Raw genomic sequence first — 27,422 nt, forward strand, 5'->3', positions numbered from 1 at the left:
TTAATGACCCAGCTGTGGGCAGAGCCTAGCCCAGGGCCTGACGCACATTGATGGACTTGTTTAGTAATTATTCTTGTCCTGGTTTGGACAGAGTTCAGGAAGACATGCTTCTCTCTGAGGCTCAGGGTAGAGTGAAGAAAACGCCAGCTCCGAGGGGACAGCTTCTAGAACCAGTCAAGCCCTCATTCAGATCCCCACTCCTCCACGGGCTAACTGTGTAACCTCGGACAAATCACTTCCCCTCTCTGTGACCCAGTTTCTTCATTTGTAAAGTAGGGATATTAATAGTATCTCCCTCAAAGGGTTGAGGAGAGGATTAAAGGAGTGGTTAGAGGATTAAAGGTGAGGATCCAGGAGCATGCTTAGAACATGTAGGAAATACTAGACAATAGCTGTTTTTGCAGCCGGACAGACCTGGGTTTGAATCCTGCCACCAGCACTGACTACTGTGTGATTTGGCTGAACGCCTTGACTTCTCTGGACCTCCGTGTCTGTATCTGGAAATGGGATTGCTAACAGTCCTTGCTTCCAAGGGTGATGGTGAGCATCCTCTAAGAAAGGCACGGGTGAAACTGCTTAAACCCCAGGCCTGGCAAATGGTAGGTACCGTCGGTGTAAGGGAAGCCCCTCCTGCAAGTGACAGGGGCCTGCTGCCGTGCTCTGAGGAAAGCTGGGGCCCTTCCCAGCTGCCCCGCCCCAGTTGTGACGCCCTTACCCCTGCCTGTCTGAGGGGCAGGAAGGAAGTGAGGAGGGCGCCCGCAGCTTTCCCTTTTCTGCCCTGTTCCAGGCTCCTGGCTCCTTCCCTGCTCCAGGCTCCTGGCTCCTTCCCTGTCAGTGCCTCGGAGGAGGGGAGGCAACACCATGGTCCCCCGCGCGGCCGCCATCCGCCAGACCTGCTGCTGCTTCAACGTTCGCATCGCCACCACTGCCCTGGCCATCTACCATGTGGTGAGTGTGCAGGCGGCCCGGGACACTGTGTGTGCATGTGTGCGTGTGTGCGTGTGAGGGTGGCCCCGATCTATGGAGACCCCTCGAATGGGAGGACCGTTGCTCACCACCTCCCCTTGGAACCCTGGACAAGCCCCTTCCGTGCTCCGGGCCTTGGGCTTCCTCTCTGTCCAAAGCGGGGGAGGGGACCCTGCAGCAGTGGCAGGAGTGGGAGGAGGGGTCCTTGTTCTAAGCAAACGTACCTCACATTCTCTCTGAGGCTCAGTTTCTGCCTCTGTGAAATGGGACCTTTAGCAGCCACAAGTTCATCCAGGTACAAACGGAGGGAGCAGCAGATGTGAAAGTGCTTTGGAAGCCAGGAATCTTGAGAGAAATGTGAGCTGGGATCATTGTCAGGAAATGGGGTCAGGTCACAGGCATGGCTGCGACTCTTCCCCTGGGGCCTAGGCCACTGGAGGGGATGAGAAGCGCGAATCTCCCTTTTGTGCTTCCAGAGGGGAGGGAGGCGGCTGTGTCCTCTTAGCTTACATACGAGCAGGGTGCCTGGCCTGGCCTGAGCGCCTGTGGGCCCAGCCGAGGAGGAACGGGCCCAGAGGTCCCCCTTTGGAGGCTGGTGTGCACAGCCGGGTACGGAGTCTTGTCTCTTATTAACTCAGAGTGATTCTGGGCGAGTCACGGCCCCTGGGGCCAGAGGCTCCCCCTCTGTCTTGGTGGCTGAAGGTTGGGGCTCTGTTCTGCCCTGTCCAGAACTATCCCCCCAGCCCACAGCTCCAAGCCACACCCAGCTCCCCCAGACCCGGGGGCCTTCCTCCCAGGGTGACTCAGGGCCTGTGGTTAACAGTTCTTTTATGAGCCTGGAAGGGCTTCCTCAAAATTAGCCTAAATCTGGCACACTGTGGTGGGCTGCTGTGAACTTCTCAGACCTGGCTGCATCTGCTTCCTGCCGCACGCAGAGCAGGCAGGGCTGTTGGCAAGAGCCCAGCCTTCGGAGGGCTGGTGCTCTTCAGTGTTCGGTGCACAGCCTCTGGATCCAGACTCCTGTGTGCAAGTCCTGGCCTCATCACTTCCTAGCTGTGCAGCCTCAGGCCACTTACTTAACCTCTCTGAATGTTCGTTTCCTCGTCTAAAAAATGGGCATGAGAATAATAATACTTCTCTGATAGGGTTGTTCTCAGGATCAAGGGAGTAAATATCTACAAGGCACAGAGCAGTGCTTGACAGGTATTTGAGTGCTTTATTATTAGCAGTGCCTCAGACACGGAGCCTGCTGCCAGCACACCTGTAAGTCAAGCAGTCAGACCCCAGAACACTGATTTTGGGCGGGGCTCAGAGGTTGCTCTGCCTAGCTTCTGCCAACGCAAGAGTGCTCCTGAGAGGAGTGAATGGCACTTGACTGTCCCCAGACCAAGTCCTTAGGGCCTCTTCAAGCTCTGAGATTGTGCAACATTCTTGGAAACACAGTGTAGTAAGCAGGGATGTTCCCGTGAGAAGCAGGCCCCTGGGTCCCTACCCCTGCTCTGCCACTAACTGGCTATGTGACCTTGGACAAGCTGCTCCCTTGGGCCTCAGGTTTTCCTTTATAAGATGATGGACAAGAGGGTATGGACCAGCTCAGAGGTCTCAAACTCCAGTGCCTCCAGGGGCCAGGCAGCTCCTGTAAGTGAGCGTAGTGGGGCAGACGGACCTTGCTGTGACCTGCGGAGCCTGTTCTGGGTCTATTCTGGCGGCCACTCTCTGTTTCCGCTGATTGTTGCCATGGAGGAATGTGGGCCCCAGCAGCCGCTCTTTGGACATTTGGAGAAACAGGAAACAGAGGCTTTTATGTCACAATTTCTGCTGTTTCCATGTTGATGACTGGTTTGAGGTAAAAGAGAAATCCCTGTGCAGACCAAGTCAAATCCATTTGCAGGCTGCTGGGCCCCGAGTCTGCCCTGCAAACCCTGGGCTTTGTGACTCTTGCGGTTTCTTTTTGATCATGCTGTCCGAGGTCCTCACCTGTACACAGTTAAGTGACATCAGTTCCTGCCCAAAGAGCTGGAGAATGTGTGGACAAGTGATCAAGGAAGTCTTCTTGGAGGAGGTGTCACTGGCAGAGGTGTAGAGTTTGGTTGTGGGGAGTATGGATGGGGGAGGGATAGGTGTGCAAAGGTGTGGAGGCTGAGGACAGTGGCTTGTGCAGGGGACACTACATAGACTAACCTGGAGGCTTTAGGTTGGGGAGCAGGAGGTGGGAGGGATTTGGAGTGACAAGCTGGAGGCTGGGCCTTCACTATAGGGCACTATTGATATTTGGGGCTGGAGAATTCTTTGTTGTGGGGACTGAACAGTGCATTGTAAGATGTTTAGCAGCATCCCTGGCCTTTATCTACAAGATGCCAGTAGCACACCGCCAGCTGTGATAACCAAAAATATCTACAGATATTGCAAATGTCTCCTGGGGGTGAAATCACTCCCAGTTGAGAACCACTGTCTTTAATGTGGGTCATGGGGAGTCATGGGATGTTCTAGAGCCGAAGGCAGGAGAACAGAAGAAAAGTCTAGAAGCTGTACAACTGGCCCGGGCGGTCTTCTCTGGGCTGGGGTCCTTGATTGATTCCAGTGGAGGGTCGTCCTCCTGCTCCCTCTGTAAGAGGCCTCTGCTCCTTCCCAGAAAGGGCAGGGCCTGGGGGCTTTCTCTGTGGCCTGGCAGTTGGGTGGCAGGTGTGCTGTCAGGGCCTCGAACATCTGGATGGAAAAAGAGAAGCTGCCATCCAGATGTGTTGATCACTCAGATCGGTCGTCATCTGGAGCCAGTCATGGGCGACGGCCCTGCACACGGAGAGCTATTCGTGGACTGGACCCCTCTGGGGAGGGTTAAATCGGGCTCTTGGCATCCTGAGACAATGCCCCATTTTATTGAGTCATCGGGGCGTTATTACTGGAGGACCTCCGTGTCCAATGGCTGGAGGACCTTCCTCAGCATTTCACTGGGTTTGTGTAGAGGATTCCCCGGTTCATGAACGTTTTCTGACTCCAACTTGCACACATAGAGGAGTCAGAGAACTTTTGTAAATTGGCCTCTTTGGTTCTGGTTTGTCTGGCAACCCAAAGCATGTCTGTCCCAAGTTAATGGCAGGAGATAGGGACCCAGAAGACCCTTTTGCCTAGAAATATCTCCCTCCCTAACCTCTCCTCTCCAAGCGCCTGGAATTCCATTAGAAATTCGTTGTCTGATAAAAAGCTTAAACCTGTGGTGATTTCAACCCTGTAGCAACAGGATACACCAAAACAAGGCCAGGAGGAAATGAGACTGATGCTGGCCATGGCTTGTCTCTGGGTTATAGGTTGTGAAAGCTCTAATTTTTTGCTACTTTTCTGTATTCTCTGTATTTGGTACAATGAGCATGTATTACTTTTTAAAATAAATGTTTTATTTTAGAACAGTTTTTTTTTTAAAGGAATTTTAAAAAAAAATTATTTATTTATTTATTTATTTATTTATTTATGGCTGTGTTGGATCTTCGTTTCTGTGCGAGGGCTTTCTCCAGCTGCGGCGAGCGGGGGCCACTCTTCATCGCGGTGCGCGGGCCTCTCACTATCGTGGCCTCTCTTGTTGCGGAGCACAGGCTCCAGACGCGCAGGCTCAGCAGTTGTGGCTCACGGGTCTAGTCACTCCGCGGCATGTGGGATCCTCCCAGACCAGGGCTCGAACCCGCGTCCCCTGCACTGTCAGGCAGACTCTCAACCACTGCGCCACCAAGGAAGCCCTAGAACAGTTTTGTATTTACAGAAAAATTGTATAGTACAGAGTTCCTGTATACCCCACATCTGGGTTCCCTGATTGTTAACATCTTATATTAATATGGCACATTTGTCACAATTGATGAGGCAATATTGATATACTATTATTAACTACCGTCCATACTTTATTCAGATTTCTTCAGCTTCTCCCTAATGTCCTTTTTCTCTTCCACGATCCCACGTTATATATAGTCATCACGCCTCCTTAGATTTCTCTTGGCTGTGATAGTTGTTCAGATTTTCCTTGTTTTTGATGACCTTGACAGTTTTGAAGAGTACTAGTCACGTATTCTGTCAAATATTCATCAAATGGGACTTGTCTGGTGCTTTTCTTATGGTTAGACTTGGGCAATGTGTTTTGGGAGGAAGACCACAGAGGTAAAGCGCCCTTCTAAGCACTTCATATCAAGGGTGTGTACTTCCGAATGTCTTATCACTGTTGACGTTGACCTTGATCACCTGGCTGAGGTCGTGTTTGTCAGGTTTCTCCACTGTGAAGTGACTTTCTCTACCAGCGCTCTGGGGTCTGACCACTTGACTTACAGTTGGGCTGGCAACAGGCTCCGTGTCTGAGGCAGTGCTAATAATAAAGCACTTGACCTCCATTATTTAAAGGAGCCTCTAGCGAATGCAGATTTGTTCTCAAACATGTCTTTCTTTTCTGTGCCCAGCCCCAGGCCAGCACATGGGCCTGACTCATTCCTGGCCTCTGCCCTCTAGGGATTCCAACCTGCCAAGGAAAAACTGTGATAATGGCGTTGCTGGATGACAGTGCTGGCTCTTATAGGGGCACAGATGAGAGGCCTTAGCCCAGCCCTGGGGTGGACGCTGGGGATTCAGCAAGGGCTTTGGGGAGGAGGCCGGAGTGATAAGGATGAGCAGGACTTTGCTTGGGAATGTTGGGGAAAACAGGGCAAGCTTGTGGAGGGAGCAGAGAGCAAAGGCATGGAGGCGGGAAAGGCCAGGTGATGCTCTGGAAGCACGGAGAAGCTCATAGAGCTGGGGTCGAGGGCGGGATGGTTGTGAGGTGTGGTGGGGGAGGCTACAGAGGTCAGCAGGGATAAGACTGGACCAAATGCCTGGCTGCTCTCAGGTTTCATGGTAGAAGGATGGATCTCTGTTTGACCCAGTTCTCTCATTTCACAGATGAGTGAACAGAGGCCCAGGAGGGTCCCTGACTTGCTCCAGGTCACACAGGGAGGTGGGGGAAGGGCTTGCTCCAGGCCTCAGCTACCAGCACCCAGGTGTGTGGGATGAGCCAGCGAGTCAACAAATGAATTCTTTACCTGGCCCATGGCCCAGGGGTGGTCTGTCTGTCTCTCTGAGAGGCCCTCCTGTCACCCAGTCTTCATTTCTTCTTTATGGTCCAGCTCATGGGAAGCCTCCTCCTCCAGGAAGCCCTCCTGCTTGTCCTCCTCAGAATTCCCGTGGCCCTTCTCTCTCTGCTCCACTTTGGGATGGAAAAGATCACAGACCCGTCTCTATCACTCACTCATGATGTGACTTTGAGCAGGCAGGTGCCTTTGCTGTCTGAGCCTCAATTTTCTCTTCTGTTAAATGGGGCCAGTGGTCCCTGTCTCAGGGTGACTGTTTTGAGGTATTGAGCTGATGTGACCCCACTGGAGAGGGGTGCTGGCAGGCGAATGCCCAGTGTGGGCTGTGGGACGTGACCAGAGGTCACTCCCCTCTCAAGTGCTCATCTGTTTGGGGCCTAAAAATAGGTCCCAACTGTTAGGTCGTCTGTTAGAACCTCTGCCTTCACGCCTGATGCCCCCATGTGGGGTAGGGTGGGAATCGTGGCCCCTCCCCAGTGCCCTGGCCAAGGGGCCCTGGTGGGAACTCAGTTGTGCTCCCCATCTCTGGGGTGTGCACTCTGCCTTCTAGCTTATAAAATGTTGGAGCCATTGAGAGGACCACTGGACCCCCTGGGCCAATGGGGGGTCACACGCAGGGTCTTCTGGGGGCAAAGTTGGGCTCTTCCTGCTGCACCAGACCTGGTGGGCCGAGTGATGGCGGCCAGTCATCTGTGTGAGGTGGGCCAGGACAGGCCAGACCCCAGGCTGGGCCTTATCCCCTCCCCACTTCCTGGTTCTCAGGCCCAAGGGAAGGGAAGGGAAGGGAAATAAGGGGCTTCTGGGAATGGGGGGTAGAGAATGGTGGTTCCAGCCATCGGGCATCACCTTGGTCAGAGGGACCCACTGCTGTCAGAGGGCCATAGCTGGGAGAGGCACCAACCTGGGGGAGGGTCCAGGGGCTGGTGCAGGGGCTGGGACCCCACTCAGACCTGGCCCCATGGCTGGAAGGCAGGGCCTGGGTGGGCCGAGGTTCTTGGTCACCACCCTAGTCCAGAGCCTCCCAGGAAGTGAGGCTTTTATTTTGAGCCCAGGGCAGTGGCCCAGAACCAGGACTTTGCTCTGAGCTCACTATGAGGCCTGCATTGGTCTCCCAGGGGACCCGCACCCCACCGGGGGTAGGGGAGGGTGCACAGAACCCCTAATGAGGCAGGAAGCTGAGCAGGGAGCTGTACAGAGTGAGGCACTGGCTCCCACCTTCCACCCCTCAGCCCTGCTGCAGCCCCAGCGTGTCCCTCCCCCTCCCCGAGCCCCAGTGTCCTCCCCTGTCAACTGGGGGCCAATAACTGTGACCTGCAAGGTCAGAGACTCAAAGGAAACCAGGTGGGAGGCACACCTGGCACCCAGCGAGTGCCCCACACGTTGTAGCTACCCCTGGAGCCCCCATTTGACAGAAGAGGAAACTGAGGCCAAGCAACTTTGCAGCCCGGGGTAGATAAAGAACAAGAGCCCAGGTGTCCTGCTCGGGGCCCGGGCTCCGCCGCTGCTGCTCCAGACCGCGGTGGGGGAGGGCCAGGCTTCTTGGCAGCAATCGGGTGGGGTTCAACTGTAATATCCGGGGAGCCTCGTTCTTAGAAACACGGAGCCCACATGCAAAGATGCAGTCTCAATGGCACCTGCAAAACGGGGGGAAAATGGGAATGATAGTTGAAGTTGCCTCATAAGGCTGAGGCGAGGACGAAGGAATGAAGAGTGTGTGTCAGTGTTCAGAGGACCTGGCCTCTCCTAAATGCTCCAGTAATAGTAACATTTACTGTCACGTGGCGGCCTTTGCCCTGAAGGTAAATAAGGAATTGATGTTTTATGGGGATTGTTTGGGGGGTGCAGTGTACTTCTCTAGATACTCAAGAAGTGGAGGAGGATGGGAGTGTGGACCAAGCCTGGAGGCTGACTCTGAGCTCCCAAATGGGTGCCCATAAAGGATGACCACCGCTCCCCCACCAAGAATGGCAGAAGCCACTGGGATTCACTGGGCCAGAAATTTTGCCCTTAGTGCCTGCTTGTTCAGGGGAAGGCTTGCCATCCTGTCTTCTTTCATGGGGGCAGGTCTGAAAGATCAAAGGGCAGAGAGCAGAGGACAGGCCTTGCTGGGCTGTCACACGCGGGGCACAGGCAAGGGACAGGGCTCAGAGGATGACACACTGGCTTTCCTGGACGTGGTGCCAGAGCGAGCTGCTCCCGTCCTGGCACTTCCCACCCTGCAGGGTGATGAACCTTGGCACGCGCTATCTGAACCGTGTTCTCTGCCAGCTCCCGGCCTTTGTACGAGCTGTCCCTTCCGCCCGGGGTGCTCTTTCTCCCACCCCTGCTGACCCCAAAGTCACATCCCTGTAAAACCACATGTCCCCCTAGCATCTCCTGCATCCCTCCACTGGCCCAGCCACCCAGTAGCTACCATTTCCTGGGGGCCTCCTCTGTGCCTGGCACATGGTAAGCCCAAGTCACAGTTCCCCAAGAGAAGCTTCTTGCAGTTTCCTAAAGGCGTCTAACTCTCTTTTGCTTTCGCTCCTGCTGTTCCTTCTGCCTGGAACACCCTTCTCACTGCCCTTTGGGAGAAATCTTCTTCAAGACTCACTGCCTCTCAGAAGCCTTCCTGGAGCCCCAACTCCTGGACCCCGAGCTCCCAGCGTTTCCCCCATCCCAGGGCAGCTCCCACCCCCACCTGCTGGGGTCCTGGGGGTCATGTGGTCTTGCCTGGAGGCCCAGAGGCTCATCCAGGGCTTGGCCCAGCCTGATCCATCTTTGTAATCCCCAGGGTCTGACCCGGTGGCAACCAATCTCAATTTTATTTTACTTTTGCAAACCTCTTATTTTTTTTTTTTTAAATTTATTTATTTATTTATTTTTGGCTGTGTTGGGTCTTCGTTTCTGTGCGAGGGCTTTCTCTAGTTGTGGCAAGCGGGGGCCACTCTTCATCGCGGTGCACGGGGCTCTCACTATCGCGGTCTCTCTTGTTGCGGAGCACAGGCTACAGACGCGCAGGCTCAGTAGTTGTGGCTCACGGGCCCAGTTGCTCCGCGGCATGTGGGATCTTCCCAGACCAGGGCTCGAACTCGTGTCCCCTGCATTAGCAGGCAGATTCTCAACCACTGCGCCACCAGGGAAGCCCTGCAAACCTCTTATTGATACATAGTTTATATAAGTGCACGTCTAGATGACCTTTTTCAAAGTGAACAGCCAGGTAACCTCTACCCAGATGGAGAAATAGGATGGGACCAGCCCCCAAGGGCCCCTGGTGTCCCCACCTCATCACTACGCGACCCCCACTGACTTCTTCCAACACACGTAGTTCTAGAAGTACCCAGGGATGAGATTACACAACATGGGCTCTTTCTTTCTCTCAACATTGCGTTTGTGACCTTCCTCCGTGTGGCCGTGTGTATCCAGCTCATTTCCCCCTTGCTGTATAGTATTTCACTGCATGAATATATCACGGTGTATTTGGCCTGTTGTACTGGGGGAGGACATTGGGGTTGTTTCCAGGGTGGGCTGTTACAGTGGCCACGGGGACCCGTGGCTTGGAGTCCACACCAAGTGCTTCTGCCGGTCACTCGATCTTTCTGAGTCATCATCTTTGGTAGCAGACATATGTCACTTCATGTGCTCCTCACTGCAGCTTTGCTAGTGGGTGGAGCCTTCTCTCTGGTCTACAGATGAGGAAACTGAGGCACAGAGGAGTAAAGGGGCCAGGCAGGGTTGGGGGGGCAATTAATAGTAGGAGGGGGCGGGGATGGGAGGGAGGACAGCAGAGCCGCAGCCTCCAGAGGAGCCCGGCTCCCAGGGAGGTGAAGGCAGCCCGGCTGGGGCAGCAGCTGAGCCTTGGCTTTGAGGGGGGCGCATCGTGATGTTTATCTGGGCCGGCTGGGGAGGTGGCTGGGGAGATAGTGCTGCAGGGGCGGGGGAATGATCCCCACGCCATTGCCCCCGATAAGCTGTGACAGGAAGTGTGGGGTGGGGTTGGGGGAGGGGAGCTTCCTCCTGACGCTGACACATCTGGTTCTTTTCTCCCATCCTCTCGCCAGACAGCCCCAGGGGACCCCCCCCAGGGAAAACAGGGTGGGTGGGTGAGGTAGAGGGGGCTGAGCTTCAGGGTGGGGGCAATGAGGATGATGAGGAAGAGGAGGAGGAGGGTAATGATAATAATAATAATAATAGTCTGAGTGTGCAGGAGCCCTTGAGTTCTTAGGCCACCAGAGCCAGAGGATGTAGAGTCAGGGTGGAGCAGTCCTGGAAGGGGAGAGGGGCAGGAAGGGCTGTGCACTTGGGACCAGTTTCCCATTGTGCAAACGGCATTATCTCTGTTGGGGAGGGTTGAGGACAAGCCCAGGCCCGACTCCTTGTGCCGCTTCGGCCGAGGCACCCACAGTCCCTGTTCTCCTTGGATATAAGTGGGTAAACAGTCCTGACCTCACAGACTTGTGAGGAGAAGTGGAGTTAACAGACAGGAAAGTGTCCGCGCACCGGCTGGCACATAGTAGATGCTCACTGAGCGTTGGGTCTCCCTGTAAATTTTACTCCCCGGAAGTTCAGAGGATGGGTTTCTGCCTGCCTGCTTATGAGAGGGTGGGTCCTAAGCCCCCCAGGAGGTCCGAGAGGGTGGGCCCATGTTCTTGGACCGGGAACTGGTGTTGGGTCCCTAGAGCCAGGGGATCTGGTGTCACTACCATCATAACATGCTATCACCTCTGCCATCAACAGCAGCAGCAACAGCATGGTCTTACGGTCATTGCAGTTAATTACCACTTCCCAGCAGCCCTGCGGTTACCTCTATCACCACCACCTCTGCAGCATCGACCGCCACCTCTATTATCACTGCCCAGAGGATCTTAACTGTCGCCAGCATGCCAAATGCAGCCGCAGGGCAGCCAGTGCCGCCTCCCAGCACCATCACCATTGTCAGTCCCGCCTGACCCGCATCTCTACTCCATTCAGCTGCGGCGTCACCACCGTTACGGCCACGGCCATGTTCAGTAGTGCTGCCATCCCTCCACCCTCCGTGATTCTTCCTCTCCTCCTACCACTTCTGCCCCCTTTATTTCAGCTCAGGCTGTTGGTTGCTTCTCAGAGCCACCAGGAAAACAAATAGAAATTCTCCTGGCCTCCCAGCCACTTCCTCCTTTGCTCAGCTTAGGGAAGTTGTGTTTGTTATTGAGAAAGAAGAGACGGGGAGGGGGATGAAAATGAGAACTGAAACCAGGGAGAAGCCGAGGGAAGAGGTGAGAAAGGGGAATGGAGGGCGGAGGTGGCAGTGGGTGTGCTGAGCGTGGCCAGGACTGATTCGGTCGTGCAGCCCGAGCCCTGGCGTGGCGTCAGGAGGACCGAGGCTGATTCTGACTCTGCAACACGCTCGCTGTGTGGCCTTGGGCTGGCTACTGCCTCTCTCTGGGCTTCACTTTCCCACCGGTGACATCCCCTCTTTCAGGGAAGAGGCCTTCCCTGCCTCTTCCCTGCCCCCGATTCGCTGGGTCTGTACTGCTGGCTCTGAGCCTTTACACACGACGATCACTCTCCCTGGAATGCTTTTCTCTCCTCTCTGTTGGAAAACTCCGACTTATCCTTCAAAGCCATGGTCAAGCTTTTCCTGTTTGTGAAACCCTCCCTGAGCCTTCCAGACAGCTGTGATCACTCCCTCATCAGGGACTCTGAGCCCCCTGCATGTCCCATGTCGTGATTCTGAACACACTGGTCAGCTGTAGGGTTCCCCTGGGGACTGTGACACCTGCAGGCCAGGGTCAATGGTTTTCCCAGACAGGGCCTGGAGGCAGTATGTGCTCAGAGAGTGTTTACTGGATGAATAAACGAGGGAGCAAGTGTATACCTGCCCAACAGTGTGCACTGATGGAGCGCTTGCTGTATGCCAGGCTCGGTGCTGGCACGTCATTTGACCTGATAGCAACCCTACGAGGCAGGCAGGTCCAGTTATTATCCCCATTTCCCAGATGAGGAGACTGAGGATCATAGAGGTTAGTGGCTTACTCAAGGCCACAGAGCTGGGGTTGGGGCCCTGGCCACTTGATTCCAGCACCCTGACTCTTAACCACGTGATCTCACCATGTGGAATTAAGGTCAGTGAGTGAGAAGATGCTATTATGGAGGAAAAGTTGGGCGAGTGAATGCCATCTGCCTGGGCATTGTGGGAGGAGAGAAGCCCCGTTCCTGTCGCAAGAGGGCATGAGTCATGGCCCAGGCAGGTCCTCAGGGCTCAGGGAGAGGGCAGCTCTGTGTCCAGGTGGAAACCAGGGGCGTGAGGGGAAGGGAAGGGCCAGGTGGCCTGGGAGATCTGGACTCTTGGAGTTTCCTGGCCTCTCCCAGCTTATGCTATAGGTAAGCCAGGCACTTTCTGGAATTACAAACAGCTCTTGGTTGGGGACTTGGGTGGAGGAGTGAGGGCCTTCTGATGAGCGGGGTGCAGCTCCGGGGTGGGAGACCCTGGGCAGCCTAGGTGTGATGTGCTGCGGTTGGCAGGAGTTCAATCATTCCAGTGCGAATAGGGGTGACTCTCCACATTGACTGGAGGAGGTAAACTGAGGCCGGGGAGGAGCCAGGACCTGGCCAGGGTTACACAGCCATGAGGCAGTGGGAGTGGCCTCAAGTTCCAGCTGCTGTCCTCTGAGCTGCGGGTGTCCAAGGATGGGGGTCAGCTGCCGGGGGAGAGTGGGCAGATGGTGGGTGAGACCAGGGCTGGGCCCCAGAGCAACCACTCAGCCTTGAGTGGAGCCTGGACCCTGGGAACCCAGGCAACAGGGTTCACATCCCAGCCAGGCCATGTGACACAGGGCGTGTGAATTTTCCTTGCTGAGCCTCCATTCCTCATCTATACCATGGGGAAAATGTTGTCTCTCTTGCAGGGTTTTGGGAGATGGTGGTGCAAGCCTGTGTGTACAGGTCCAAGCACACAGTAGGTGCACAAGAAATGTCAATTCCTCTCCACCCCATCTCCTAGGGAGCTGAGAGGCCTATCTTTCTCCTGGATCGGGGACTAGTGTCTTCCATTGAAGGTTAGGGGCCAGCAGAGGGTCTGAGTCAGACTCTGAGGTTGCCCTGCTCTGTGACCTGGGGCTAGTTCCTGCCTTCGGTGAGCCTCAGGGTTCTCGTCTGGCAAATGGGGACAGAATTATCTCCCTCTCTCTACAGGACGGTTGAGAAGGTGAAATGGGGTAAAGGATGAGGCTGGTTTTAAACACAGGTGGTTTTTACAAAAGCAGAAATGCTTCTGGTGTCTGCTGCTGCTTCTTGCACAAGCTGTGGGAGGTGGAGGAGACGGCAGAGGGACGAGGAGGTGGGTGCCCTGCTGACTCTGCTGGGCGCCCACATGGGAGTGGGCGAGGAGGGCAGACCTCAGGCAGAGCCAGGAGGCTGGGAGATGCTGAGAGGACAGTGGAGGGGGGAAGAGAATCAGATCCAGGGCCCACTGGCCTGGGTTTGAATCGTGGCCCTACAGATGATCAGCTGGGAGGCTTTGGACAAATTACTGGACCTTTCTGAGCCTCGCTTTCCCCATCTGTGATATGCGGGTGGGAGCATTAAGAACAGTCCCTCGGCTGGGTTTGGGAGGATCACTGGGATGGGGTGGGTGGCAAACCTGGCATGGAGTCAGGCTGTACAAATGTCCCTCCTCTTCCCTCCCCTTCCTGGGGTCCCAGGATATTCAGGAGGGGTGGTTGGAGAGGGGTAGCTGGGACGCTAATGGCAGGATTGCAGACCTGGTGGCAGGGCTGTGGGGGATGTTTGGGGCCAGGATTGAGGATCTGGAGAGTGATTTGTGGGTTAGCACTGGTCTCCAAAGTGGGGTGATACCCAAGGTGACCACTGGGGTCTCAGAATGACAATATTAGATTTTCTAAATTTGTCAATCATGTTCTTTATTCATTTCTGGATTTTTTTGGTATGTGTGTTTTATGATGTTCATTATAAACCAAGACAGTAGCACATGCATATAATTTGGAAATCAAGAAATAGAGAGTAGTGTGTGCAAAAGGTTTTGTTGACAGGCACATGATTGAAATATCTGAGCCCTCTGGGGTCGGGGCTAGCAGGGCTCTGAGGTGACTTGGGGAGTGGGGTGTGTGGGAAGGCATCAGGATAGCACTGGGACACTGGGACTCCAGTCTCCACTTTGTCCCCAACTTACTGTGTGTCCTTGGGCAAGCCACCCAACCTCTCTGAGCTTAGAAAACAAGCAGAAGGAACTTATGAAATAAGTGGGCAGAGGCTCTTTCCAGCAATTGGACGTTGGGGTTGTCTGATTCTGAGCTTCTTTCTAGATCTCAGACAATCCTGGACTCTTGGGACTTCAAAAGCCTTCTTGTGCCACGGATGATAAATGCTAGTGCCCTTCTAAGCCCAGCTGCGGCGACTCATTTGTGCTCTGCTGGCACACAACAGGGAGCCCCAGAGCTCCCAGTCTTTCAGGGTGCCCTGTTCTGTCCTGGACTGAACCGTCATCTGCCTCCTTTTCTCTCTCCCTCATTACAGGGGAAACTGGGAGAAGAGGGGCTGGAACTCCAGGCTTTAGGGGATGAGGAAGCCGCATTTCTCTCTCTGAGCTGTTTCCTGTGGGTACCAGCCACAGCCCCCGCCATGTCTGCTTTCCGCTCTGAGCTGTTTTCCACTCTCCTGGTGAAACAAAGCCTTTCTGGTTCACCCCATACCACGTAGAGGGAGCAGCTAGAGCAAGCTCACTGTCAGCCCCCTGGCACTCTCCTCACGGTACTGGTCGACTGCCCCACGTAAGCTCACACCAGGCAAAAGCAGATTATACTTGCTGAGCACCCACTGCCAGCCTCCAAGCTCAGTGCTTTGCAAATACAATGCAATTTATTCCTTATTAAATCCAATGATTGCCAGTTTCCAGATGAGGGAATTCAGAGAGGTAAAGTGACTTGCCCAAGGTCACATAACGACCTGGATTCAAATCCATCTCTGACTGACTCTGGAGCCCAGCTCCTCATCAGTCTTCTCTGCTGTCCCTTTCTGCCCCCTAAACAGGATGTAATATGGTAGGAAGACAAATTGAAACCTATGTCTGAGCTAAAAAAACCCACACAATCAGCTAGGGGGAAACAGATGGCGGGTGTCTAGTTGCTTGTCAGCTGAGCGTCAGTTACTAGTGGAGGGCCGCCTAGAAAGCCAGTGTAAACTTAGGCCATATTAATAGAGGTAGGACATCTACTACAAGGGAGGAGACATCCTGTTGGCGGTGTGGGCAGATGGCATCTGGAGAAGTGTGTGTGTATGGTGGGAGCAAGCCTTGCTGTAAGGACATGGACACACAGAAGATTGTGAGTTCCCCGTGGTTGGAAGCATTTAAGTAGAGGCTGCACGGCACAGTGTTCTTGCATTAGAAGATGGAGGTCAAGGGTAAGGTGACCTCCAAGGTCCTGTCAAACTGCAGTTTTGTGGCTGGACTTCAGTTATTGCCACGGCCATGGCAACACTCATGCCCATCAGATTTGCCCCTTCTCTGTCATTCTTAGCAAGGGTCCCCTGAGGGAATAGGGTTTATTCGTTCATGCATCCATCCCTCCATCCATCCTTCTGTTTATTCATCTACAACAGCTAGAGCAGTGAACAAGAGAGACAGAGTCCTTCCCTACCTAGAACCTATAGTCTAGAGGGAATAGTAACAATAATAATAGTATAGATAGATTGAGCGCTTACTATTTGTCAGGTACTCTAAGTGAATTATCCCATCTGGCCCCCCTACAACCTTATGAGACAGGTATTATTATTATCCCCATTTTGCATATGGGGATTGAGGGGCCATGGGGGCTGGGATTCACAGGTCAGATGCTCCCAGGCCTGTGTTGATGATCCCAAGAACTTGAAGTTCTGTGACGCTCAGATGCTGTGACTAAGATCCCATGATGCTCAGAACTTGTCACTATAAAAGAGGGTGCAGAGCAGGGGCCCAGTCACTGGTGAGAGCCCTCACTCTCCCCCACTTCCTCAAGCCTGACCTTCAGTAGTCACAGTTATCGCTTTACGGATAACTGGGTGTGGTTCTAAGTGCTCTGCTGGGAGGTTCTCATTTACTCCTCACATCTGCCTCCTTAGGTAGCTATCAGTATTATTCTCATTGTACAGATGGGAAAACTGAGGCACAGAGAGGTCAAGTAACTTGCCCAAGCTCACACAGCTAGGAAGAGAAAGAAGGAGGAACTACGAGCTTGAGCTGTCTATCTGTACAGGCCACACTTTACCTGGGATGCCCCACTGACCCGCATTCCATCTCCTCCAGGACCCCTCCTCACAGGCCCTGACTGCACGCCGTCGGGGTGGGAAGGGTAGGTGGTGGAGCTGTGCGGGCCCCGGCTCACTAATGCTCTGTTCTGTCCCCAGATCATGAGTGTATTGCTGTTCATTGAGCACTCAGTGGAGGTGGCCCACGGCAAGGCCTCCTGCAAGTTCTCGAAGACAGGCTACCTCAGGATCGGTAGGTCCAGGGGAAGCCGAAGTGGGGTGGGGTGGCAGAGGGAAGGGCACCGGCTAGGGGTGGAGTTGAGGCTCTGCCACTTGTCCTTTTTGACGTCTGCAAATGGAGAAATTCCACTTGTTCACACTAAAGTCTCCAGGTGTGAGAGCAGATAGGATGGCGCTTTGCAAACCTAATCAGCTTAGAAGGGTGACAGCGGGACTCTCCTGCTCAATAGCAGCCCGTCCCCCAGAATAAAATCGCAACTCCTCACGGTGGGCTCCAGCCCCTGCTGACCTCTCTGGCCGCATTCCCACACCTCGTAGCTCCCTCCACGCTCCCCCTCACTCCCCACGCTCCAGCTGCACTGACCCCACCAAGCTGGGCCCTGTCTCGGGTCCCTATCTGGACTCCTGGTCACTCGGCTCACAGGTCACCTCCTCAGAGGCCTTCCCCCACCTCATCCCGGTTAAAGCAGACCCCAGGCCTCCTTCCCACCCTGCACCCTCTGTTATACTGTCCTGTGTTACCTGAATTGTTCTGTTTGCCCGTCAAGACTGAGAACTGCAGGAGGGCGGGGCCTGGGCTTTCTGGTTCACTGGCATAGTGCCCACACCAGTGGTTCCCCAAGTGTGGTCCTTGGAACCCCAGGTGTGGGTTCCTGGGGGCACTTCTGGGCCCCTCACTGCTCTCTTTGCCTTTCAGCGGAATTGATCTCCAGCTTCCTGCTCATCACCATGCTTTTTATCATCAGCTTGAGCCTGTTGATCGGCGTGGTCAAGGTGAGTGCCCTGTCGGGGAGGGGGAGGGCAGCCAGGATCTGCGGGCTGGCAAGGAGGCCCAGCTGCCCTCCTGCTCCCTCCTATTCATACCCACTATGTGGGCAGCACTGGATGCTGAGAGGTGGGAGGTAGGTATTTGGAGGAGATCCAAACTGCACCCTAGAGATCTTCACACTTACCTTTTGGAAACCCCCTTTTCCGCACCAGATCCCTCAGGTCGGAGGCCTCGGTTCCCTGTGAAAATACACCCTCCATGCACGAGGGTGTGCACAGCCGGCTGTGGCCACTGCTGATCATTGACACTTTGGCTGAACTAGCTGGCAACCCACATCCTCTTGAACTGCAAATGGTGGCCGGGCATTTGGTAGAGAAAAAAGGAAGGGTCATTTTGAGGTCTAGGTAGACGGGAGAAAGCAGTGGGTTTTGAAATCAGCGAGAGGAGCAAAGGGGAGGGTGTAGATGCGTCCAGCTCAGTGCCGTCCAGCTAGCGGTTGAGAGAGAGAGGCGGGCTGTGGCTCAGCCTCCTGCAGAGAGGAACCTGTCTGTCCCTTGGCCCCCAGCTGGGCAGCAAGCCAGGGCCCCGCCACATAGCCATGAGAGCAGACCTCGGAAAGAGAATCCTTCCTGGGCAGACAGTGGTGGGCTGGCACTCCCAGGGCCAGCAGGATGGGGTGGTGATTTGGTGCTGGTTTGGAATGTCTCCACCTTGCCTGAAATGCCACTGTTCACTCCCTAGCTAATGCTACTCTCTTAGGAGCCCTACACCGCAGGGAGTGATTTCACCTTGGTTTCCGGTGGTCCATGCAGAAACACAAATGGTCCAGCTAGGAAAATGGATCAGGTTGCCCCTGAAGCCTCTGAGCTTCAGTCTGGGCTGTGTCGGCTGCCTCCTGAGTGATTTTAGACAACCACGTGAGAAACCACGAAACCACCCTTTCTGTGATTTTTGTCCCCAACTGTGGGTTCCTACGCATTTAGACTGGTCATAGTGGTCACTTGCTTTCAGCTGAAGGAGAGGGACTTCAGCCTCAAGCCTCCCAGGGTCTCTTACTATGCCTGAACATCCCCGGGGGTGGCCTACACAGAGGCAAGACCCACTGTTAAAGCAGCACAAGTTTTTTCCTCCTCTGGGCCTTGGCTCGTGCCAGCCCTTCTGCCACCAATACCCTCCCCTTCCCTCCTGCTTCTTTCCAGCTCTAGCCCTGGTGCCCCCACTTCCAGGAAGTCTTCTCTGATCCCTTCTCATTTGTCAAATGGACACAAAGTCTTTCGTCACTGGGTTCTTAAGAGAGAGTTGAGGCAGACCCTGGTCCTGGAGCCCCCAAGTGCTTATCTCTGTATATGGGAACTATTCCCGGTGTCTCCTGGGACGCCGAGACTGCTCACCCTCAGGGCCTGGGCCTTACCTTCTCCCCACGCCCAGAGCCTCACTCAGAGGAAGGCACGTGGATCCCCATGGGGTGACCTCAGCCAAGCCCCGCAGGTGATTCAGGAGAGCACCGAGTTCCCCGGGACGGAAGGGAACTGTGGGCCAGGGGGCCCGTGGAGCCATCAGGCTGCAAGGGACCCCTGACCATGCCGGGCCTGCCTTTCAGAACCGGGAGAAGTACCTGCTGCCCTTCCTGTCCTTGCAAATCATGGATTTCCTCCTGTGCCTGCTCACCCTGCTGGGCTCTTACATCGAGCTGCCCGCCTACCTCAAGTTTGTCTCCCGGAGCAGCAGCCGGGCGGTGAGTACGTCCCATGTCCCACAGCTGGCCAGCGGGGGAGGCGGAGGAGCCCAGGCCAGTGAGCGTGGGAGCCCCCAGGGCCCTTTCTAGTTGGTGAGCTTGAGCAAGTCCCTGAGCTCCTCCAAGTCACCCCACGCTTCTTATTTTTTTTTTTTTAAAATTTATTTATTTATTTATTTTTGGCTGTGTTGGGTCTTCGTTGCTACGTGCGGACTTTCTCTAGTTGTGGCGAGCGGTGGCTACTCTTCGTTGCGTTGCGTGGGCTTCTCATTGCAGTGGCTTCTCTTGTTGCGGAGCATGGGCTCTAGGCACGTGAGCTTCAGTAGTTGTGGCACGCAGGCTCAGTAGTTGTGGCTCGTGGGCTCTAGAGCGCAGGCTCAGTAGTTGTGGCACACAGGCTTAGCTGTTCCGTGGCATGTGGGATCTTCCTGGACCAGGTATCGAACCCGTGTCCCCTGCATTGGCAGATGGATTCTTAGCCACTGCGCCACCAGGGAAGTCCCTCACCCCACGTTTCTTCCTGTAAAAATGTGTCTTGAGATCATTTCTCATCAATGTGTCTTATGTGCATTACATGAGGAAAGCGTGCACAAGGTGCTCAGCATGTGATAAGAATGGAACAAATGCCAGCCACGTGTGAATTTACACCATAGGAAACGGGACATGCCCCATTTCCCTCCCCAGCCCCCGTTTTGTCCCTCCTTTGTAACCATGTTGAAGGAAGGAAGGTAAGGATGGTGAGCATCCTTGGTGGGAATGCCCGCGACGCCTGGTGCCAATCACAGCCGCAGTTCCCCAAAGTTGCTTTTCACACTTCCCCTGACTGTGGTCCTTGAGGAGGCTGAGAAGCTACATTATAGAAGGCCCTGGACTGGGAGTCAGGAGACCCTGGTTCAGGTCCTGGGTTTGCACCAGCCCATGGTGTGAACGTCTGAGAAATGGACCTCCATTTCTTTCTGGGTACCATGGACCAGAGAGTCGTCGATCTGGCTGACAGTCTCTCAAGCTGAGGGGCCACAGTGTGCCCCGTGGTACCCGGGCCTCTGGGTTGGGGCTGACTTGCTGGTCTGTCTTCTTCCTCCAAAGGGCCCCTCCAAGGTCCCACTGATGACCCTGCAGCTCTTGGATTTCTGCCTGAGCATCCTGACTCTCTGCAGCTCCTACATGGAAGTGCCCACCTATCTCAACTTCAAGTCCATGAACCACATGGTGAGTCTGGGCTGAGGGTCTGCTCCTATCACTGGCTCTGTGGCCTTGAGCAAGTTGCTTTCCCTCTCTGTGCCTCAGTGCTTACGCTGGGTTCTCTAAAAGTGGAGCTTGGAGAGGGATTCTTGTGCGAGTGATTTCCTGAAGGAGCACTCTCGGGAAGAAACTTGAAAGGAATGAGGGAAGCAAGTTAGACAAGAGGAAGAAGCCAGGCAGACATGTGGCTTTAGAAGTAGCGCTGCTGGATCCCAGAGGGTGCCCTGGAGTATGAACTGCAGTGCAGAAATGGTATTAGTGTTTTCATTGCTGTCTAACAAATGATCCCCAAACATAGTGACTTAAAACAATAAACAGTTGTTACCTCACATAGTTTCTGAGGATCAGGAATTTGGGAGTGGCTTAGCTGGGTTGTTCAGACTCAGGGTCTCTCTTGAGGTTGCACCTGAGATGGGGTTGGGGCTGTGGATGCCAAGGGCTTGACTAGGTCTGAAGGATCCAATCCCAAGCTGGCTTACTGGCGTGGCTGTGGGATCTTTGGCTCGGTTCCCCACCGTGTGTGCCTTTGATAAGGCTGGTTGAGCATCCTCATGTCATGGCTGTGGGTTTTCCCCCGGTGACTATCCGAGAGAGAGCAAGGAGGAAACAGCCCTGTGGTCTTGGAGGTCACACTCGCCTCTGCCACATCCTATTATTTGTGAGAAGTGAGTCTCTAGGTCTAGCCCACACTCGAGGGAGGAGTGTCAGAGGATGTGTGCACATGTTTGCAAATGCCACAGCAGTTGTCCCACCAGAGCAGGAAACTTCCATCAACCAGTCCTGCTTATGAGGTGCCCCTCGGGGAGGAGGCGTACCTCCCAGGTATTTCAGGATTAGGTGGTTCCGTCAACCAAGACTATCCTCCAGAGAAGGACACGGGTGTGGCCCACCACCAGCTGGGGGATGGGGGCACCAGCCAGATAAGGGCCATCCGGACAGGCATCAGCTGCATCTGTCTCCCTGGGTTTGCCCACCTGTCAGATGAGGCTGATGGTAGGTGGTACTGGCCTCCTAGGGCCCTTGAAGGGTTGGGCCAAGATAATGGCTGTGCCACAGCACGTTCCTGTGTGCGTGGAGAGCTGGCTTTTATTCCTCGATGTGTGGGTACTGTTAGAGCTCCTTATGGCCAGAGACACTGATGTGGCCCCCAAACCTGTTGCAGAATTACCTCCCCAGCCAGGAAGGTATGGCTCACAACCAGTTCATCAAGATGATGATCATCTTCTCCATCGCCTTCATCACTGTCCTCATCCTGAAGGTGAGTGGCCCCTGCCCCATGGCTCAGGGAGGGGTGGAGAGGCTGAGCTGCCCTGGGCCCACCCATGCCAGACTGTTAGGAGGCAGGGAAGCCTGTCTTCCACCACTGCCCACCCCTGCTTTTGGCTCCTAACTCCAGCCCTCCCCACACCAGCCCCTCTGCCCACACATGGGATCCTCGGGGACGCCCCCTTTAGAGCAAGTGGATCTGCGAAGACCCACCTGTGTTCAGGGGTCGGGGACTTAATGTGTGACTCAGAGAGACCTGATCCAGGGGAAGGAGGAGCTATTTTGTCTGGGATTAGATTCAGGAAGACCTGGGTTTGAATCCCAGCTCTCTCCTCACTAGCTGTGTGGTTGGTTTTCAAGTCACTTCTCTCTGGGTCTTGGGTCTCACCTGTGAAAGGGACACCCTAAGTCTTGCTTTGCCCATGTTAACAGCTTTATGTGATTCAGGCACCAAAATGTAGATGGGCCCTGAGGTCATATTGCTAGAGGTTTAGTGATGAGAAGGATGGAGGGGATTGGTTTTATTCTTCTCAGGGGTAGTCAGGCCCAGAGGATAGAGTCCTGTTTCAGGTCCCAGTTCTTGGAGACATGGTGACAGATAGGAGTGCATTAATAGCAGCACAACAGGACTTCCCTGGTGGCACAGTGGTTAAGAATCCGCCTGCCAATGCAGGGGACACGGGTTCGATACCTGGTCCGGGAAGATCCCACATGCCACAGAGCAACTAAGCCCGTGTGCCACAACTACTGAGCCTGTGCTCTAGGGCCCGCGAGCCACAACTACTGAGCCCACATGCCACAGCTACTGAAGCCCACATGCCTAGAGCCTGTGCTCCGCAACAAGAGAAGCCACCACTATGAGAAGCCCGCGCACCGCAACGAAGAGTAGCCCCCTCTCGACGTAACTGGAGAAAAGCCCGCGTGCAGCAATGAAGACCCAATGAAGCCAAAAATAAATAAATAAATAAATAAATTTAAAAAAAAAAATAGCAGCACAACGGGAGGGTGAAGAGGCAAGAAAATGCTGCCGTCTTCGGGAGTCAAGGAAACCAGGGCAGTTCAGCTTGGGAAAGAAATGACTCAAGGGGGACCTGATCGCAGCCTCCAAGTACCCAAAGGACTCTCATGGGGATTCTAGAGGCCACAAGGGGGCCCTGTGGCCGGAAGCCACAGGGAGGCTGATGTTGACTCAAGAAAAGGAAGGGCTTTTAAAAGTGTTCTTTTCTGATTGTGAAAGTAACATATGATCACTGTAGAAATTTAGAAACTACGGATGAGCAGAAAGAAGACGATCAGCCCACCAACCACCGCCACTCGGAGAGCAGCACCTCTGATATCTGGGTGCATTTCCGCCCCCTCTTTTTAAGTGGGTGGTGTAGCCAGACATCACTGCCTCCTTACATCCCAGGCCCTGAGCAGTCTCTGCTCTCACCCAGTGCCAAACTGGAAGCAACTTCACTCCTTTTAACCTTTCCTCAAAGGACTGACCTAGCACAAGCGCATTAGTGATGCACAGAGAGAACATTCCTGAAGGCTTGGGGGGACCAACGTGGAGGTTTACGGCATATACTCTGCTAGAGAGAAACTGCCCAAACCCCACCACACACCTCCGTCCCTCCCCACCCCTCTCCTGTTCTTTATCTTCATCCAGTGGGAGTTCTCTCTGTACCCCGACTCCCAACCCTGCCTCACTGGCTACCCTTCACCTACTTGCTTTGCCCTGGCCCTTCGTACTTCATTCTTTCATAATTCATTTTATTTATTTCTGCTCCTTTTAAGTCCCCATCATGGGGCTCCATAAAACAAGGGACCTTCTAGATGCCAAGACCTGCTCTCCTTCCTTTGGGGGCAGAGAGAGACTTATTGGCTATTGTTCCTTGAACACACCCCTGGGGACTTCACTCCCCACCCTGGAACCCTTCTCCTCAATTCTTACATCAATTGCTAAGAGAAAGCCGTTGCTCACATTATCTGACAGATATATACATCCATACATATAATTTTTCTGCATTTATAAACATGAGATACTACTGCATACACTGTTGGATAATCTGCTTTAAAAAAACAACATATCATAAGCAATTTTGAAGACAACCTTTCCCACTGTCAGCTCTGTCTCAGGATGGGCGGGGCCACCTCAGGAGATGGTAAGCTTCCAGTCCTCGGGGGCGGAGAAGCAGGATCTGCAGGATTATTGCCAGGGAGGCTGGAGGGTGGTGCAGAAGCCTCTAAAAAGCTCCTTTCTGTGATGAGTCTGTGGGGCAGTGAAAAGGGAAACACCTGGAACACCTGAGACTGGCAGGTGAGGCCCCCTCCAACCAGAAGAGGGGTCTGACCTTTCAGGGTAAGCTGGGAATCTCCAGGAAGCGCCCAGCATCTGTCCTAGGTCTGCTGGGGCAGTGAGAAGGAGGGTCACAAAGCACAGCCTGACCTGGACCTTTTTTCCAGGTCTACATGTTCAAGTGTGTGTGGAGATGCTACAGATTCATGAAGTACATGAACTCGGCCGAGGAGAGGAGCAGCTCCAAGATGCTGCAGAAGGTGAGTCTGCTGGGGGGGTGGGTGTCAAGTCCTAGCTCTGCCACTCACTGTATCATTTAGGGCAGGTGTCTCTGCCTTGCTCGGCCTCAGTTTCTCCACTCGTAAGATGAGGGTTGGACCAGAAGAAATGGGAAGATCTCTTTCCACTCTGATTGTCTAGGATTCTATTCATTCATTCATGCATTAAACATTTTCTGCTTCTTACTCTTTCCTGGACTCATATCCAACCCTTCGGATGCAGAGAAAACTAAGATGCCACCCTGTCCTGGAGGAAAGTGTAGTCCAGAGTGAATCTAGACACAGAGATCCAATTACAACTCGGTGTGAAGCACAGGGGCAATGGGATCACAGAGGAGGCACCTGGCTTCACCTGGGGTGTCAGGGAAGGCTTCCTGGAGGAGGTGACACTTGACCAAGGCTTAGACTGTCAGCGGGTACAAGTTAGCTGGGAAAGGGGAAGGGGCCTTCCAGGCAGAGGGATTAAGTGTACTTAGAAGCAGCTGATTGGAAAAGTGATGGGAAAAGTGCAGCTGGTTTAAATTACTGGAGGCTCACTTTCCTCAACTGTAAAATGGGGATTGTATTAGTCAAGAATTTTTTGGGTTGCAAGTGTCAGAAACCCAACTCTACCTCACCTACGTAAAAAATAAAATGAATTTATTAGCTTATAGAACTTGAAAGTCCAATGTAGGTCTGGCTCAGGCATGGCTGAGACCTGATGTCCAGACATGATCTTATTTTCAGGATGAAAGGCAGCCCTTTCCTCATGGTAGCAAAATAGTTGCCGAAATCCCTAGGCTGACATCCCACCCTCTCAGCAACCCCAGCAGAAAGAAAGACATCCCAGAAGCATGTCTCATTGGTCCAGCTTGGGTTACAAGCCTATCGCCAAACCAGTGACAATTGCCAGGGGGATGAGATTCTACTTTGAGTGACCACCCCATTAGACATGAGGTCTCATGTCCACTCCCCCAGATCAGAGGGCTGATCAGTTCTTCTGAAAGCACATGGACTGAGAATGTTTTCCCAGGGAAAACAGTGTGTCGTTATCAGAACAAGGGGGCTTGATGCACAACAGGCAGAGGCAAGTCTGTCCATTGCAGGAACAGAAACCGCACCTGTCTTGTGCATGCCAAGCCTAGCACGTAGTAAGTACCCAAGGCATGCTAGTCGTCATCATCGTCATCAACATCATTTTGCCAGGGGTGGGGGTTGGAGCCCCTTAACCCCAGGTTGGGGTAGTGGTCCCATCTGGTCAATTCTCAGCCCTCATCTCTCTGTTTCTCCCAGGTGGTCCTGCCATCCTATGAGGAAGCCGTGTCTCTGCCATACAAGATTCCAGAGGGGGGCCCAGCACCACCCCCATACTCAGAGGCATGACGTTCACCAGGCCCCAGCCCTGGTGCTGGGAGGGGCGGAGCTACCTCGCAATCCGCTTCTTTGCTTAGGTGGCCCCTGTGGCCTGGGTGAACCACCTGGCTGACTTCAGGACAATCCGCTTGTGTCCCGCTCGCTGGCCTGCTTTTCCTGCGGGGCCTGGGAGATGCTCACCATTGGGTCAACCCCTTTAGGCTGAATGATTGGGTCTCAAAAATTCAGTCCAACAGCACTCAGCTTCTTTTGATCAGCTCTGACATTGGTTTAAACGATTGGTCTTTCTAAAGTCAGTGAGTTTGGTGAAATAACTCTCGACCAGTTTTACCAAGTGGCCGACAAGTCAAAAACACACTTGTCATTTCAGTGAAAACAATGTGGTCAAACAAAAGAGTCCATTGTGTCAGTTTGTAAATAGTTGTCAATTCACAGAGCAATGTAGTCAAGTAGTCATCAGTTAGTCTTCCCCACCAAATACACACATCCATTTTCTTCCAATAGTTCCTTAAACAATTATTAAGTCAGCCAACCCTCAGTTAATTTAGAATAGTGATAAAATCCAATAATAAAAAAATCAAATTAGCCCACCAAACCATTCAATTCAATCTAGTCCAATAACCGGATGCCCACTGCAGTCAATTCAGTACTTGTGAGTCCTGAATAATTGTTAATTCAAACGAAAAATTCAGTCAGACAGTTGCCAAACTGTCATTCAAGGGCTAGTACCAGGAAATAACTGTTGTTTCAATCATCAGTCTCTACAAACGCACAATAGTTTTGCTAAAGAGTTGTCATCCTCAACATCCAGTCACACGCAGCCAGTGTGGTCACACAGCAGTGGGTCCTGGGAAATGGGTCTCCTCATCTGCGGTCATCTCTAGTAATGAGCTGTCAGTCTGTCCTACAGCCCATCCGTTGCCAGATAGGCTGTAGGCCACCCAGTTCTGCCCGACGCTTGTGGTCAAGCAGAAATTCAGCGCTGAAATCAGGCAAACCCATTTGTTGCACTAAATCCACAGGTTAGTTCAGTCAAAACAGGCAAACCCTTTGTGGGCACAGTCCCCGCCCGGGGGGTTCGTGTTGGCGGGGCCATAGGGAAGGTTTTGGTCCCTGCACCCCCTCTTTTGCCTGCTTCCCTGGGGGCTGGGATTCCCGAGGTCGCTGACCCAAAGGTGGAGATGAGGCCACAGAGGCGGGTTCTCTGGGGTCTGCTAGGGGGGTGCAGAGGGAGAGGGCTGTGCAAGGGGCTCCCCACCACACCCCTGTGTCATTGCTTTGTGTGATGGGGAAGAAGTTTCAATAAAGCAGCAACACGCTTCTCTCTGGCTGACGTGGTTCCTAAAATATGGTGTATGGCCAGGGCTGGGAACACCACTTCCATCACCCCAGCACACGCATGCACACACACACACACACACACACGCGCACGCACACGACAGTTCGTTCAGTCCAGAAACTCACAGGGGCCATGGCCAGCTAGGGAGTGTCATGACCTGGCACTGTTTCTGATCACAAATCAGGGACCCTCTAAGCACCCTGATGTCTCCCTGATAAGGCATGGACTCCACGCACCTGGACAGCACCCACCTGGAGCCAGGTCCTACCCTGGGCACTGGGGTGACCACAATAGGTCAGACTAGCCTCCAGTTACCCCCTGTCTGAGGAAGGGGAAGACAGGTATGTAAATGATTATGATAGCCTGTGATGATTACAACACCGTCACGGGGAAAGCCTGAGGGACCTAGGACAGCCAGAGGAGGCTTCCTGGAGGAGGTTTCACCGAGCTGAGTCTGAAGGATGAAGGGGCAGCAGTGAGCAAACTGGGGGAGGATGTTTTGGGCTGAAGCGGCAGGATGTGGAAGGCCTTGTGGAGGTGGGGAGAGGCTGGGGAGGCAGCCTAGCGTGGCTGCAAGTGCGGAGGGGCGGGAGAGGAGGCTGCCAGGGTCTCGGCGCCTGGATCACGAAGAGCCTTTGTGTACATCAGGGTTCTTTG

The 27,422-nt window shown here is 53.8% G+C and overlaps 1 protein-coding gene across 2 annotated transcripts; it reads left to right on the forward strand.

Moving 5' to 3' along the window:
• Nucleotides 1-581: 581 nt before the first annotated feature.
• On the forward strand, nucleotides 582-26,755 carry LAPTM5 (lysosomal protein transmembrane 5). 2 transcript variants are annotated; one of them, XM_082343875.1, is made up of 8 exons: nucleotides 755-948; nucleotides 16,422-16,515; nucleotides 17,200-17,276; nucleotides 18,872-19,006; nucleotides 20,093-20,215; nucleotides 21,411-21,506; nucleotides 23,963-24,055; nucleotides 25,346-26,755. In XM_082343875.1, the coding sequence occupies exons 1-8, from the start codon at nucleotides 862-864 to the stop codon at nucleotides 25,433-25,435; spliced, it is 795 nt and encodes a 264-aa protein (XP_082200001.1). In that variant the 5' UTR covers nucleotides 755-861; the 3' UTR covers nucleotides 25,436-26,755. The 2 variants fall into 2 exon arrangements, with proteins under 2 accessions (XP_082200000.1, XP_082200001.1); XM_082343874.1 differs by lacking the exon at nucleotides 16,422-16,515 and having other exon boundaries at nucleotides 582-948.
• The last annotated feature ends 667 nt before the right edge of the window (nucleotides 26,756-27,422 follow it).

This window comes from Balaenoptera borealis (assembly GCF_965194805.1).
Source record: "Balaenoptera borealis genome assembly, chromosome: 1".
Taxonomy (NCBI): Eukaryota; Metazoa; Chordata; class Mammalia; order Artiodactyla; family Balaenopteridae; genus Balaenoptera; species Balaenoptera borealis.